This window comes from Oncorhynchus gorbuscha, linkage group LG14 (assembly GCF_021184085.1).
Source record: "Oncorhynchus gorbuscha isolate QuinsamMale2020 ecotype Even-year linkage group LG14, OgorEven_v1.0, whole genome shotgun sequence".
NCBI lineage: Eukaryota > Metazoa > Chordata > Actinopteri > Salmoniformes > Salmonidae > Oncorhynchus > Oncorhynchus gorbuscha.
In genome coordinates, this window is record NC_060186.1 from 57197886 (window position 1) to 57211990 (window position 14105).

Here is a 14105-nt window from a genome sequence, read left to right on the forward strand (position 1 = left end):
GACTGACAGCTCTGACTGCTCCATGCAGGCTGACAGCTCTGGCTGCTTCATACAGACTGACAGCTCTGGCTGCTTTATGCAGACTGACAGCTCTGACTGCTCCATGCAGGCTGACAGCACCCTGCAGACTGGCAGCTCCTTGCAGACTGACAGCTCCTTGCAGACTGACAGCTCTTTGCAGACTGACAGTTCTGGCTGCTTCATGCAGACTGACAGCTCTGGCTGCTTCATGCAGACTGACAGCTCTGACTGCTCCATGCAGGCTGACAGCTCTGGCTGCTTCATACAGACTGACAGCTCTGGCTGCTTCATGCAGACTGACAGCTCTGACTGCTCCATGCAGGGTGACAGCTCTGGCTGCTTCATACAGACTGACAGCTCTGGCTGCTTTATGCAGACTGACAGCTCTGGCTGCTTCATACAGACTGACAGCTCTGACTGCTCCATGCAGGCTGACAGCACCCTGCAGACTGGCAGCTCCTTGCAGACTGACAGCTCCTTGCAGACTGACAGCTCCTTGCAGACTGGCAGCTCTTTGCAGACTGACAGCTCTGGCTGCTTCATGCAGACTGACAGCTCTGACTGCTCCATGCAGGCTGACAGCACCCTGCAGACTGGCAGCTCCTTGCAGACTGACAGCTCCTTGCAGACTGGCAGCTCTTTGCAGACTGACAGCTCTGGCTGCTTCATGCAGACTGACAGCACCTTGCAGACTGACAGCTACCTGCAGACTGGCAGCTCAGGCTGCTCCGAACAGGCAGGAGACTCCGGCAGCGCTGTAGAGGAGGAGGGCTCTGATAGCGCTGAACAGGCGGGAGACTCCGACAGCGCAGGAGAGGAGAAAGGCTCTGATAGCGCTGAACAGACAGGAGACTCCGACAGCGCAGGAGAGGAGAAAGGCTCTGATAGCGCTGAACAGACAGGAGACTCCAGCAGCGCTGTAGAGTAGGAAGGCTTTGATAGCGCTGAACAGGCGGGAGACACCGACAGCGCAGGAGGGAAGGAAGGCTCTGGCTGTGCTGAACAGGTGAGGCGCACTAACGGCCTGGTGCGTGGTGCTGGAACTGGTGCTACAGGATCGAGGACATGCACAGGAAGCCTGGTGCGGGGAGCTGCTACCGGAGGACTGGTGTGTGAAGGTGGCACAGGATGGACAGGACCGTGAAGGTGTACTGGAGAGCCTGAGAGCAGGACTGGCACAGGACGTGCAAGGCTAGGTAGGTACACAGGAGGCCTGGTGCGTGAGGCTGGCACATTTTTCACCAGCCTACTAACACGCACCTCAGGCTGAGTATGGAGCGCTGACCCAGGTGCCATTAAATCCCGACACGCTCCGTCGGACGAATATCGTACCTATAGCACCATACTAGCAACTCCCTCATTACTCTCTCCTCCACTTTCCCCATTAACTCCTTCACAGTCTCTGCTTCGCTCACCTCTAACACCGGCTCTGGATAGACCGGACCGTGCAGGCGCACTGGAGCTCTTGAGCACCGAGCCTGCCCAACCTTACCTGGCTCGATGCCCACTCTAGCCCGGCCAATATGAAGGGCTGGTGTCGCACCGGGCTATGCACCCGCACTGGAAACACTGTGCGCTCCATAGCATAACACAGTGTCTGCCCGGTCTCTCTAGCCCACCGGTAAGCACAGGGAGTTTGCGCAGGTCTCCTACCTGGCATAGCCATACTCCCTTTAAGCCCCCCCCCCCCCCCTCAATATATTTTTTTGGGCTGCTTTTCGGGCTTCCATCCGCGTCGCCGTGCTGTCTCCTCATACCAGCGCCTCTCCGCTTTAGTTCCTCCTTGGGGCGGCGATATTCACCAGGCAGAGCCCAGGGTCCTTTTCCGTCCAGTTCTTCCTCCCATGTCCAATTCTCCAAGTGGTGCAGCCTCTCCCACTGCAGCTGCTTCTGTTGCCTCTCCTGTGGCTCCTGCCTGTTAACACGCTGCTCGGTCCGTGTGTGGTGGGTGATTCTGTAACGGCGTTCTTCGTTTGTAGAAAGAGAGTCGGACCGAAATGCAGCGTGGTGGTTACTCATCACTTTAATGAAAAAAGTGACACATGAAATAACTATATAAATGCAAAACAACAAACGGAACGAGAAACCTGATTACAGCCTATCTGGTGAAACTACACAGAGACAGGAACAATCACCCACGAAATACACAGTGAAACCCAGGCTACCTAAATACGGTTCCCTATCAGAGACAACAAGAATGACCTGACTCTGATTGAGAACCGCCTCAGGCAGCCAAGCCTAAACTAGACACACCCCTAATCAACACCAATCCCAATGCCTACAAAAACCCCAATAAGACAACACAATAAACCCATGTCACACCCTGGCCTGAACATATAATTAAGGAAAACACAAAATACTATGACCAAGGCGTGACAAATGTGATATAGCGAAGCACCTTGAGTTGGATGCGCAATTACGCAGGTACTGTCCTGAAACGGATGACACAAACAACAGTTCACTTACCGGTATCTGAACAAGAGAGCCTCATCAAAATTGCAACAAGCGGTTCTGTAAAAATGTAATTGAATCAGAAGCCACTGCCAGAGTATCCTGCCTTGGCAAATCTCACTGTTAAGACACTGATGCCTTTTGCAACCACGTACCTATGTGAGAGTGGATTCTCGTCACTCACTAGCATGAAAACTAAATACAGGCACAGACTGTGTGTGGACTCTCTCCAATACAACCCAACACTGCAGTTATGTGCATCCATTCAAGCACACCCTTCTCATTAACCTGTGGTGAATTACTCACCATTTTTTACGAACAAATAAGGTTTTATTTGAAAGATGGTTAAATAAAGAGCAAAATTATTGATTATTATTATATTATTATTTGTGCCCTGGTCCTATGAGAGTTTTTTGTCACTTCCCACAAGCCGGGTTGTGACAAAAACTCACACGCATTCTTATTTTTAATAAATGCATTGTATAGAGTGTGTGGCAGGCTTACAATGATGGCAAAAAACAACATTTGAGAGTGCTAGAGGGGGTACGCAGCTGGAGGTTTGAATGATTGAAGCAGTACGGGACTATAAAAAGTTTGGGAACCACTGTCATGGGACAAGGGCATGATCTTAATAGATTGCCTCAGGGCCCATAAACTCCACCTAAGAAGCTCTTAGTCCAGGAAGACATAGTATACAGTACATATCTAGAGTACAGTATAGCCTTATGATAATATAAAACATTCCTGAAAGAGTGTCAGAGATAAAAAATAAAAATACACTTGAAATATGCTATCTGCCTAAAAAACCCTTGCAGATATTACAAGGCTATGAAGGTTTCCAATAACATTGTGGAGAGCAGATGTGGGCTGCGGTCTGCGTGCTGCTGGTGGGCGTAAAACAGAACTAAGGCACTGTCCTGCAGAAAGTCATAGCAGAAAAACAAAATAAAGAAAAGGGAGAGAATTTGGTGAGCTGGTGGAAATCATTAGGACTTCAGATGAAATGTTTGATCTGATTTAAGTCCTTCACAGGCACATTGTGAGGTTTTTTTCATCTCCCACATTCTATGATTGCCTGCTTGCAATCATATCACATTCATCTCAAACCTGATCTTATCTGAGATGTGCACTTGAATAAATAAACTAGGTGACATAACTGCAACGCAGGCAGGAAGCATGCAGTTAGACCAGGGACTCAGGGACTCATTGTGTTCCATTGCTATTCCATTGCTATTATTATGTACTGTAGCATTAAAGCCAGGCCACACACCCCAGCATGGGAAACAGCACAGAGCAATGTCCATGGTCCTGATCCTTCACATTCAGCACCTACACAGGCTAGGCTGCATGCTAGGCTACACACCACACTTCAAACACTTTGTAACAGGAGTTTAATCCAATGAGTCTCGCTGACTTCTAACCCATTTTAAACATTGTGTGTTTGAGCGACAGACTTATGGTTTGTACAATTGGATTTCTTCTGCATCCATCAATATCAGATATTAGTCTGTGTAAGTAATGGGGGCTGGGCTACAGTGGTGTTTGTGAGACAAGGGCAGATCCGGAAAGGCCTCACAAGCTACACAAGAGGCGTTAGAAGCTAAGGGGTTCTTCTACATAGAAGATCATAGGAAATCCCAGGACATAGTATCTATAATACTCTAATAAACTCACATATTTGCTGTCTCAAATTCCAAACTCCACACAGTTGTCACTGACTAGCTGGATATTAATTTCCTGGTGAGCAAACAATTTCTGCACTTACAGTATTCACATAAATGAATAAATACATTTTACAATAAATCTCATGAATGCTATTCATGTCAAATAGTTTTGTGTTCTGCTTGTAGCCCTGGTTGTCCTGAAAATAAAATGGTAAAAAACTTCATTTTGAGGCTAAATATAATGACTGGACATGCAGATAAATGAAAATCTGATATTTGCTGGGGTCTCAGGTGTTGGGACTGAGGTCGTTCCACAAAATGTGTGCCTTTTGCATTCCTTTGATATTTAAAAGTGGAACAGAAAGCATTTTAGCAACATGAAATCTTATTAAAATCTGTTCATATGGTGCGGCAGGGTAGCCTAGTGGTTAGAGTGTTGGACTAGTAACTGAAAGTGTGCAAGTTCAAATCCCTGAGCTAACAAGGTACACATCTGTTGTTATGCCTCTGAACAGGCAGTTAACCCACTGTTCCTAGACCAGTTAACCCACTGTTCCTAGGCCGTCATTGAAAATAAGAATTTGTTCTTAACTGACTTGCCTAGTTAAATAAAAGTAAAAAAATATACATCCCCTGGAAGAACATGACACTTTAGTTGTATTTTACATTTTCTGACAAGATGTGGTGATTTTTTAATTTTAAGAATGTTTGGTGAATTACGTATACTAAGGCATTTGTGAAAATTCTACAGCAATATATAGTGGGAAATCGGACGTGAGTTTGGACAATTAATGGACACTGCAGTAAATAAAAGCTAATAAAAACATCTGTCTTGTCAAAGACCGGAGTCCACGCAGGCCGGTGTGCCATAGCCAATCAGAGCTACAATAGGCCTTCATACAGACAAGCCATTTGTCATCACTCACTTTGAACTGGACTGTGTGTTTACAGGCAGTAGCAACAGAGTGACTTTAGACCATTAGAACGCATTCGCCAAAAGTCACAAAATACACCTGGATGGAATTCTGCAAATATGTAAATACCACGGGAGTCCTCTTACATTTGGGAACTTTACAGTCCTATTGATCAAACAACCATGATATTATCTCTTATGTACATCAACAACAACAAGACCAACAACTAATGCTAGCCAGAGCAAGATGAGCTCAAATCTAATGAAGGAACATTAGATAAGCCCTCTCAAACTTCTTCACCTTGGTGGCAGTCAAAATTGCACTGAAAAACGATGGGGAATTGTAGCCTACTCATCCTTCTGCAGCTTGCAGCCAATGCATGCTTGTCCCAACCAAGCACCCAAGCTAACTGGCTAAAGTTGACAAGCTTGATTATTATAGTATTTTTTAAATTAACCTTTTGATATGGGAAAAACAATGTTTTCGTTCAACATGTGCTATTTATGACAGAATGTTAAAATGAGGTGAAATCAGCAGTTTTCTTTCACCAAGTTACGCATCTCTAAAGGCACCGAACTGGTGGAACGACTCAGCTACTACTAAAACCCCAGTGACTTTCAGTAGAGTAGCAACTGGGTTGGTGCAAAGTCAAGGTGCTGTTCACTTCAATTCATCACTGTGAATGAAGGGGAGACAAAACTTTCAATCTGGTGTTATAGTGTGCTGTTAAGGGAGGGAGGATGGTGCTGTGACTACGGTGGGTAAGATGTTATCTACACTCTTAGAAAAAAAAGTTATTTGGTTGTCCCCATAGGAGAACCCTTTTTGTTTCAAGTAAGAACCTTTTTTGTTCCAGGTAGAACTCTTCTGTGTTCCATTTAGCATAGCATCCACTCTGATATGCCTGCTGGCTCCATCTCTCTGGATGTCTCCTCTCTGTCTCCCAGCAAAGGCATGCAGAGATATTAATGCACATATTAAGGCAGTGTTTTAGCATTCACTTCCAGTTGTTCTCACTCTAACCCTGTGGAATCATACAATGGGGATAAGAAGAGGCCCACAACAGAATGCTTTTCTGTTGGCATTAACAAATGTGTCATCCTCCTCGTCGCCGCTACGCTGGAATCCCCCCTCGGCCGGGCTTTCAATAACACACACGCTTTTAATTACTCCCTTCGAGAGAATGTCTCTATTCATCCATCTAGCGAGGTGGAGAGCCAGGGGCTCTGGAATACTGTGAACTTGGTAAAAGGTGTGAGTGAGAGAGAGAGAGAGAGAGAGAGAGAGAGAGAGAGAGAGAGAGAGAGAGAGAGAGAGAGAGAGAGAGAGAGAGAGAGAGAGAGAGAGAGAGAGAGAGAGAGAGAGAGAGAGAGAACGTGAGAGTGAGAGAGTCACGATGTGTGTATGTAAGCAGTGCATATTAAAGAGAGGTGTGTGAAAGTGGAGGGACTATGTGTGTGTGATAGAAAAGAGTGTTTGTATATTAATAAATCATCTGAGTAGCCAGGTAGTGCCTGGCACTAACCCCACTGAAGTCCTTACTGGAGTGGTGCAACATCTAACTAATGGCTACTAATGGAAGGAGTCACCAACCACTGCGGAGTTTCCCACTTAGAGAGGTTTAGCGAGAGCAAAGTCATGTTCCTTACCTCCTACTCCCCTCATAAAACTATCCTGATCTTGCAAGCTTACATTCTGTTTAGCGAAACAGAATGAAAGCTTGCGAGATCAGGATGGTTCGTACGAGGCCAACTCCCCACCCCCATTCAAGCCTCAAACAGTTTGGCTTCAATAAAGTTCAGTTGAAAGTTATTTTGGTGTCACAAGCCCCCAGCTGTTGTGTTCAGTGTGCTTTTATGCTCCGTCTACAAAACAAAATGTATTAGGAAACATAGAGCAGGCTCAAATATTAATGGCATTATTACTCTACTCAAACATTAGCAGGTATTCACATCAGCAAAGTGTCTATTACCCCAGATTGATAAGCCATGGTAGCCAGCCAGGTGGGTGCCACAGCATTGGTAGTAGTGGGAGATTTTGACAGTGATCTCTATTATGGATAGACACTAGGAAGTGATCACTTCGGCTAGGGTGTTCCTCTAAAAGAGTAAGGCTTTTCCCTTAATCACACTCCAGCAAAAAGGAACATAAATTGAAACCATTATCGTTCATTACTGTATGTCAACACTAGCACATCAGCTAGGGGCATTTTTCCCAGGAAATAATCCAGTGTTTTTCGTACTATAACTTTAGTCTACACAGTACCTCTGTGGACAGGATGTAGAGTCTGGACCCACCTTGACGAGGTCCTCCAGTTCGGAGGAGTTGACACAGGCGTGCAGCGACAGGAAGTCCAGTTTCTCGGCCAAGATGGCCAGCTTCTGTTGGCTCTCGTGGGGCTGCTCCAGCGCCCGGAACACCAGGGCTCCCACAATGAGGTAGAGCACCACCAGGAAGAAGATGACTGATACCGTCTTCCACCTCATGACTGTGAAGCGTGTGGTGTCGTATTCGTCCTCGGGGGAGTTCAGGACCACCGGCTTGGCAGCCGAGAAGGAGAGGCGGGGCTTGGAGTTGTGAGCGGCAGACTTTGGGTCAAGGAGATCAGGTGGGGCCACTGTAAGAGCGGAATCATTACCATTGGCTGTTAACTGGGATGTCAATAATCATTGGTCATTGATCACTTTGTTGTGACCTCTCTTGTAAACCAATCTCTCTACTGAAAAGGTTTACTTCATTTAACTGATAAACTGGTAAATTAAAGTTCTGTCACACCCTGATCTGTTTCACCTGTCCTTGTGCTTGTCTCCACTCCCTCCAGGTGTCACCCATCTTCCCCTCTGTGGATTTATACCTGTGTTTTCTGTCTGTCTGTGCCAGTTCGTCTTGTTTGTCAAGCTTACCAGCGTTTGTCCTGTCAGTTCCTGTCTTTTCACAGCGTCTCTTTTTTTCATCCTCGTTGGTTTTTGACCCTTGCCTGTCGTGACCCTGAGCCTGCCTGCCGTCTTGTACCTTTGCTCCTACTCTGGATTATCAACCGCTGCCTGCCTTGAGCTGTCGTTTGCCTATCCCTGATGTTACAATACACATTGTTACTTCACACAGTCTGCACTTGGGTCTTACCTTGATACCTGATAAGTTCAATATTTTGTGTTAAGCCTTAGCTAAAGATGCAACAACAGCATTATTAAATTATGGTGATGGAACTAATCATAAGATAAAAATGATTATGTGGGCCACTTAAACCATATTTGCAATTACAAATTGCAATCATCTATGGCCTTAGCAGTACTCAGACATGAATGCAGATGCAGGAGGACATCTCACAAGGCAGGTGACCTGAATCACGTAAATTCCCGTTGAGGGACGATTGCTTGTTGTTCGATGTTCACGACCTTGATTAAAAAAAGGATTCAGTTTTAATTTTCTCTCAGCCGTTTTAACAATCCTAGTAACAAAGTCCCGTTACACACTAGTTTTATTATTGCACTATCTTACATTGGTTTTTAGAACGTGTAGCTTTTTAGGCTAGGTTACACTCTTTCATGCATCCTGATCTACTAGACTACCTGTGAGTTGCACCTTAGAACATTTGACCTGTCAACGAAGATAATCCCATTTGTGTTATCGATATCCAGCTAGTACATCAATTGGTATAGCTGCTTTTAGTGTTTACACACCAGCGTTGCTGGAAATTAGCTTGCAAAAAAGTAAAAGTCCGCCGGAAACCAGAAGTTAAATCAAATTCAGTTTAAACTTGCTCTGTCGATTGTCTGTAGGTTTGGTCCTTATGCAAGGGGGAATTTGAAAAAAAAAACATCTAATGGAATGTATAATTAAACACAATGTACAAACTTGTCTGTTGTAGACCCATGCTGTTCCTCAGTGAAGCCAGTTCCTCTCTGCTTACCTCGTATCAAAATAAAAGTCCCACACCAAGTTCTTGCTTTTTTGTGCAGGTATGGTACACATGCAGGAATTGTATTTTGACATTAGCTAAGCAGAGAGGCAGTGGGTCTACAACAGACCCACGTTTGGAAAGTCTGTTTTAATAGAGCTCGTCAGCTTGTAATTCTCAAACCCAAAAGGGAGTTACCTCTGGATGGTTCAGCCATTCCTATGGGGAAAACGAATGGGGAAAGAATATGGTTTTGGGATAAACGCTGAAAATAAGGTCTGAAAATAACACAGGCTTATTAGATAATATCAGTCAGTTAACATTACCTTTATAAATAATGAAGCCTATGTGCTATTTGTGTTTTTTAATGTGTTTTTCAACTTTTACCCTTTTTCTCCCCAATTTTGTGATATCCAATTGGTAATTACAGTATTGCTGCAACTCCCCTACAGACTTGGGAGAAGCAAAGGTCGAGAGCCATGCGTCCTCCGAAACACAACCCTGTCAAGCCGCACTTATTTTTGACACACAGCCGCACCAACGTGTCAGAGGAAACACCATCCAGCTGGTGACCGAGGTCAGCTTGCAGGTGCCCTGCCCGCCACAAGGAGTCGCTAGAGCACGATAGGACAAGGAAATCCCGGCCAGCCAAACCCTCCCCCCCTGTCACTGCCGGCAGTGACACAGCCTGGGACCGAATCCTGGTCTGTAGTGATGCCTCAAACACTGCAAGTGCATTAGACTGCTGCGCTACTCGGGCAGCCTGTGTACCTTTTTTATTACATAAATACGAACAGAATTCACAAAAAGTGATGTTAGCTGATGAAGACTATCTCATAGAACAAAACATAGAAGATCTCCTAAGCCTATGTTTACCACAGGCTTTATTTTCAGCATTTATCCAAAAACTCCATACATTTTTCCATAGGCTTTGTCCAACCATCCATGGCGGAGTTAATACCAACAAAGAAAATGCCATTAGTATTGCTCTCTATTTATGTTTTATTAGATGTTTTTTCTCCATTTCCCCCCTTCATAAGGACCAACCCTACAGACAATCAGACAATTAGCAGAGTAAGTTGAACACGAACCTGCCAAGCCGCACTGCTTCTTGACACACAGCCGCACCAACGTGCCAGAGAAACACCATAGATGCAGAAAGCACACAACATAGTGGGGACATTTTTACAGCAATTAAGAGTGGTGAAGCGCGAGGCTCAACTACTCCGATGTTTTGGTGCCCTAGCTACCACACTGTGAACAGCGTGAAGCAAATCTGTGCCCATGCGCAGATACTGTGTGTGACTGTGTGACACTGAAGTCTTGCTACTCATGGCAACGTCATTTCACTGAGTCTACCTTTAAATTCTAGCCGACTATTTTGTTTTTTTTGCAAGCTAATTCCTAGCAATGCTAGTGTGTAAATATACGTGTTGCTAAAAGCAGCTACAACTGGTAAGGATGGTTGGTTCTTAAAACTTCTTCAGGATTGGTGGTTCCCCTGTGGGACAGTTGAGCTAACGTAGGCTAATGCGATTAGAATGAGGTTGTAAGTAACAAGAACGTTTCCCAGGACATAGACATATCTGATATCGTCAGAAAGCTTCAATTCTTGTTAATCTAACTGCACTGTCCAATTTACAGTAGCTATTACAGTGAAATAATACCATGCTATTTTTTGAGAAGAGTGCACAGTTTTGAACATGAAAAGTTATTAATAAACAAATTAGGCACATTTGGGCAGTCTTGGTACAAAAGTTTGAACAGAAATACAATGGTTCATCGGATCACACTAAAACTTTGCACATACACTGCTGCCTTCTAGTGACCATTATCTAAGTTGCACCTGGGCTGGAATAATACATTATGGCCTTTCTCTTGTGATTCAAAGATGATGGTACAAAAAAAATGTTTTTTTTGCTTTTTATTTTACTAGATCTAATGTGTTATATTCTCCTACATTCCTTTCACGTTTCCACAAACTTCAGTGTTTCCTTTCAAATGATACCAAGAAAATGCCTATCCTTGCTTCATGGCTTGAGCTACAGGCAGTTAGATTTGGGTATGTCCTTTTAGGCAAAAATTTCAAAAAGGGGGCCGATCCTTAATGACAAAAGAAATCAAAGTTCTAATGGCATTGCTTTGCTAGGAGTATATTTTACTTGAAATGTTTTGTCATTTAGCAGACACTTTTATCCAGAGGGATTTACAATTAGTATACTTGCTAGGTTATTTACATCTATGCCATTCCCCATCTCTGAAAGTGTCAACCCTTAATTGAAATGTTAACATTCACACCCCGGCACAGTTTCAGTAAAAAACTGAGGGATGGGGCTGGAGAAATGCAACCACTCTCAAATCTATAGACTATGTTACGGATGCAAGGATTATATCAAAATTATAGTTGTAACTATGTTTTTAGGCCATACAGTGGTTGTTTGGATTTAGATTGTTTACAAACATTTGAGTAAAACAAGTTTAGGCCTATATTTTGGGTTCTGACTGGGTATGACAGTTGGACTAGGCTCATGAGGCATGTATACCTTATATTTTTCAAGACTCAATGAGTATATAATTGATTTATAAATCCAGAAATGGTTGTAGCAACTAAAGATTGCTCCATTCAATTTAAATGGAACAATTTACATAAACAAATGCATTTACCATATTCTAAAATGTATCAGAAGGACAATACCAAAGATACATTTGCTCTATTTCTGAAGAAGAAGGATTATCTCTCTGTAATTCGTGACAGAAAAGGACCTAGGCCCACTGTAATGTCAAAAAATGTAACATTACAAGAAAAAAAATGAAAAGCAAAGATTGAAACAAGGGCATCATCTGTATTGTGCATCAAATGTGGTTTCGCCATTATTAACAAATACGCCCATGCATTTTTAATCTCTAGTTAATAAATTAAACATCCTCAATTTCACACAAGGCAGACAAACCGATAACAAGCGTTACGAGTCTGTATTAATACATAATGACAATGATTTTTAAAGGAACAAGGAAAACGTCTCTTGGCTATTGTAGCCGATACTGTAGGCTATTATCTCGTGAATAAAATGAATTATCTACTTGTCATAATTGTTTCCCACTCATGCATATCGTAGCTTGATGCGTTTAAGATTTTAGAAAAGCACCCAATGACGTCCGTTGTGCACAACTAACTATCCACTTAATGTTTTGAGTTTGAGCCGTATTTAATCGGATAACTGTCTCTATTGCACATGGTTAAAATCGAATAGGTCCATTGAATAGTATAATAGGCTACGCATCGAATAACCCAGATTTTCTCATTGTCAAATACTTGTCTGCCAAAACAAAACTAAACGATAGAACAACACCAAACACTGGACACGCGAAAGGACACCACCAATTGTTTCACTGTACCTGGGCATGGTCTTTTCCTCCAAAGCAACGGTTTTCTGAATAATATTAAACGATCTGAGAAAGGCACGGTAGACTGACCAGCTGGTGGGAGTGAGTCACGCAACATGCGATTTGAATATCAACCCACTGTAGGCTACAGTAGTCTAGTCTAGGCTACTTATCATGCGTCTCAATTTCAAAATGAGTGGGTATCGCACTTACTTCTTCTCTACCAAATGCCCGTTTCTTGCTGTTCCTCATCGGCAGAGATTTCCAAATGTAGGCCTAAATAGCTTACTGTTTTAAATTCTCCTCTCTCCGTGATGAGAGCTCGGTGCAACAAGGGTCGCAATTCTCCACATGGTTTTGGGGAGGCGTACTTCCCACATAAAAGTCTTCTTACTCTCTGCTCTCGTTTTGGTCCAGTTTATAAACTCCCAATTAAATATTTGTCAGTACGCCGCGTTACCATTTAATGGTGCGCGAAGATGTAGCGTGAAACCATAGCGGGAGATCGGAGAGGAACACATGGTTCCAAGAAATCTGTCCAGTTCTTTCCAGACATAGTGCCCGGGGAAGAACGCATAAATCCCTTTCAGATTATGTGCTTCCGCTGGCGAGCGGCTGCGTGGCAAATGCACTGGATGTGCCAAATCGACCTAACTCATATGGGGTTATAATGAAGACGGGCGCTCACAATTCTAGCGTGCTTGGAGTTCGAACCCACGTGAGAACTCAAAGACGGGTTCTTTGTCTGAAATATGTACAGTATGACAGTTTTTTTGTGTTCTTCATCCCGTTGAAGAGCTGAATTGCATCCTAGTACTGGTCTTTCTGCCTTGCCTGTATCCTTCTCTGTGGTGTCTACTGTGTCCATCAAAGGACCAACAACCTAGAGTATCAGTTAGAATGTGCTGTGTTGCTCCCTCCTCCTTCAGTAATGCTGGGTAAAAGGTCACATTACTTATTCAACATAGTTTTCTATCAATTCATTGCATGTTCTACGTTATGCAGGGCTAACGTAGGCCAAAGTACATGACTTAATCAGAGGTTATCGCCCTAACACTTCATTTTGACATTCTGTCATATATGTATTTTCTGTTTACGTCTATGGCCAGCTGGTCTTAATGGTTAGTGATGGAGTAAGACAGGTTCACATCTGGGAGGATGTGTGTGTGTGTTTCTTAATCATTTATCTCTCACGGGCTCTAAGAGCCTGCACAGGCATACCTGTCAAAATGTTTTGTTTTTGCATTGTGCTTAAGAAAGAGGCCCAGTTATGGTGTTGTCCCCCCGAGATATGGTTCTTGGCTCTCTTTCTGGTCTATTTGTACAACCCTGATTTAGCAAGTATTATCTTGTAGTCTACGTCAGGTGCATAGGCCGGATCTTGTATAATCTGTTTGGAAAAAGTTCACAGATATTGTCTCTGGTTCAATTCAAAAGGATTTATTGAAAATCCCATTTGTGCTTAAACTGGCAAAATATATAATTGCCCGCTGTCCCCTTCTCCTCAAGAGAAATCCAATAATCAATGCTCTGTGTGACTTGAGCCCTCCTCTCACTCCTCTCCCAGGGATCGGATGTCGTCGACCTTTCTTTTCAAAATGGTTGACGAAGTCATCTGCAGAGAGGGAGGAGGAGGGAGGATTCAGGAGGGAGGAGAAGGTGGCAAAGAGCTTCCTTAGAGAGGAGGGAGTGAAAGGATGCCAGGTCCAGGGAGGGAGTTTTCCTCCATTTCCGCTCGGCTGCCCTATCTTTCTCTCACTCCCCCTCTATCTT

At 43.9% G+C, this 14105-nt stretch overlaps 1 protein-coding gene across 2 annotated transcripts in view; it reads right to left on the minus strand.

The window, feature by feature from the left end:
* The window catches only part of LOC123995682 (potassium channel subfamily K member 2-like), an 89505-nt gene extending 76678 nt beyond the window's left edge, over nt 1–12827 (minus strand). For both annotated transcript variants that reach the window (XM_046299342.1, XM_046299341.1), the window contains exons 1-2: nt 12546–12827; nt 7348–7667 (exon numbers count right to left, since the gene is read on the minus strand). In XM_046299342.1, coding sequence (XP_046155298.1) covers nt 7348–7667; nt 12546 — 321 coding nt within the window. In that variant the 5' untranslated portion in view covers nt 12547–12827. The remainder of the gene's footprint in view (nt 1–7347; nt 7668–12545) is intronic.
* Between the last annotated feature and the right edge of the window lie 1278 nt (nt 12828–14105).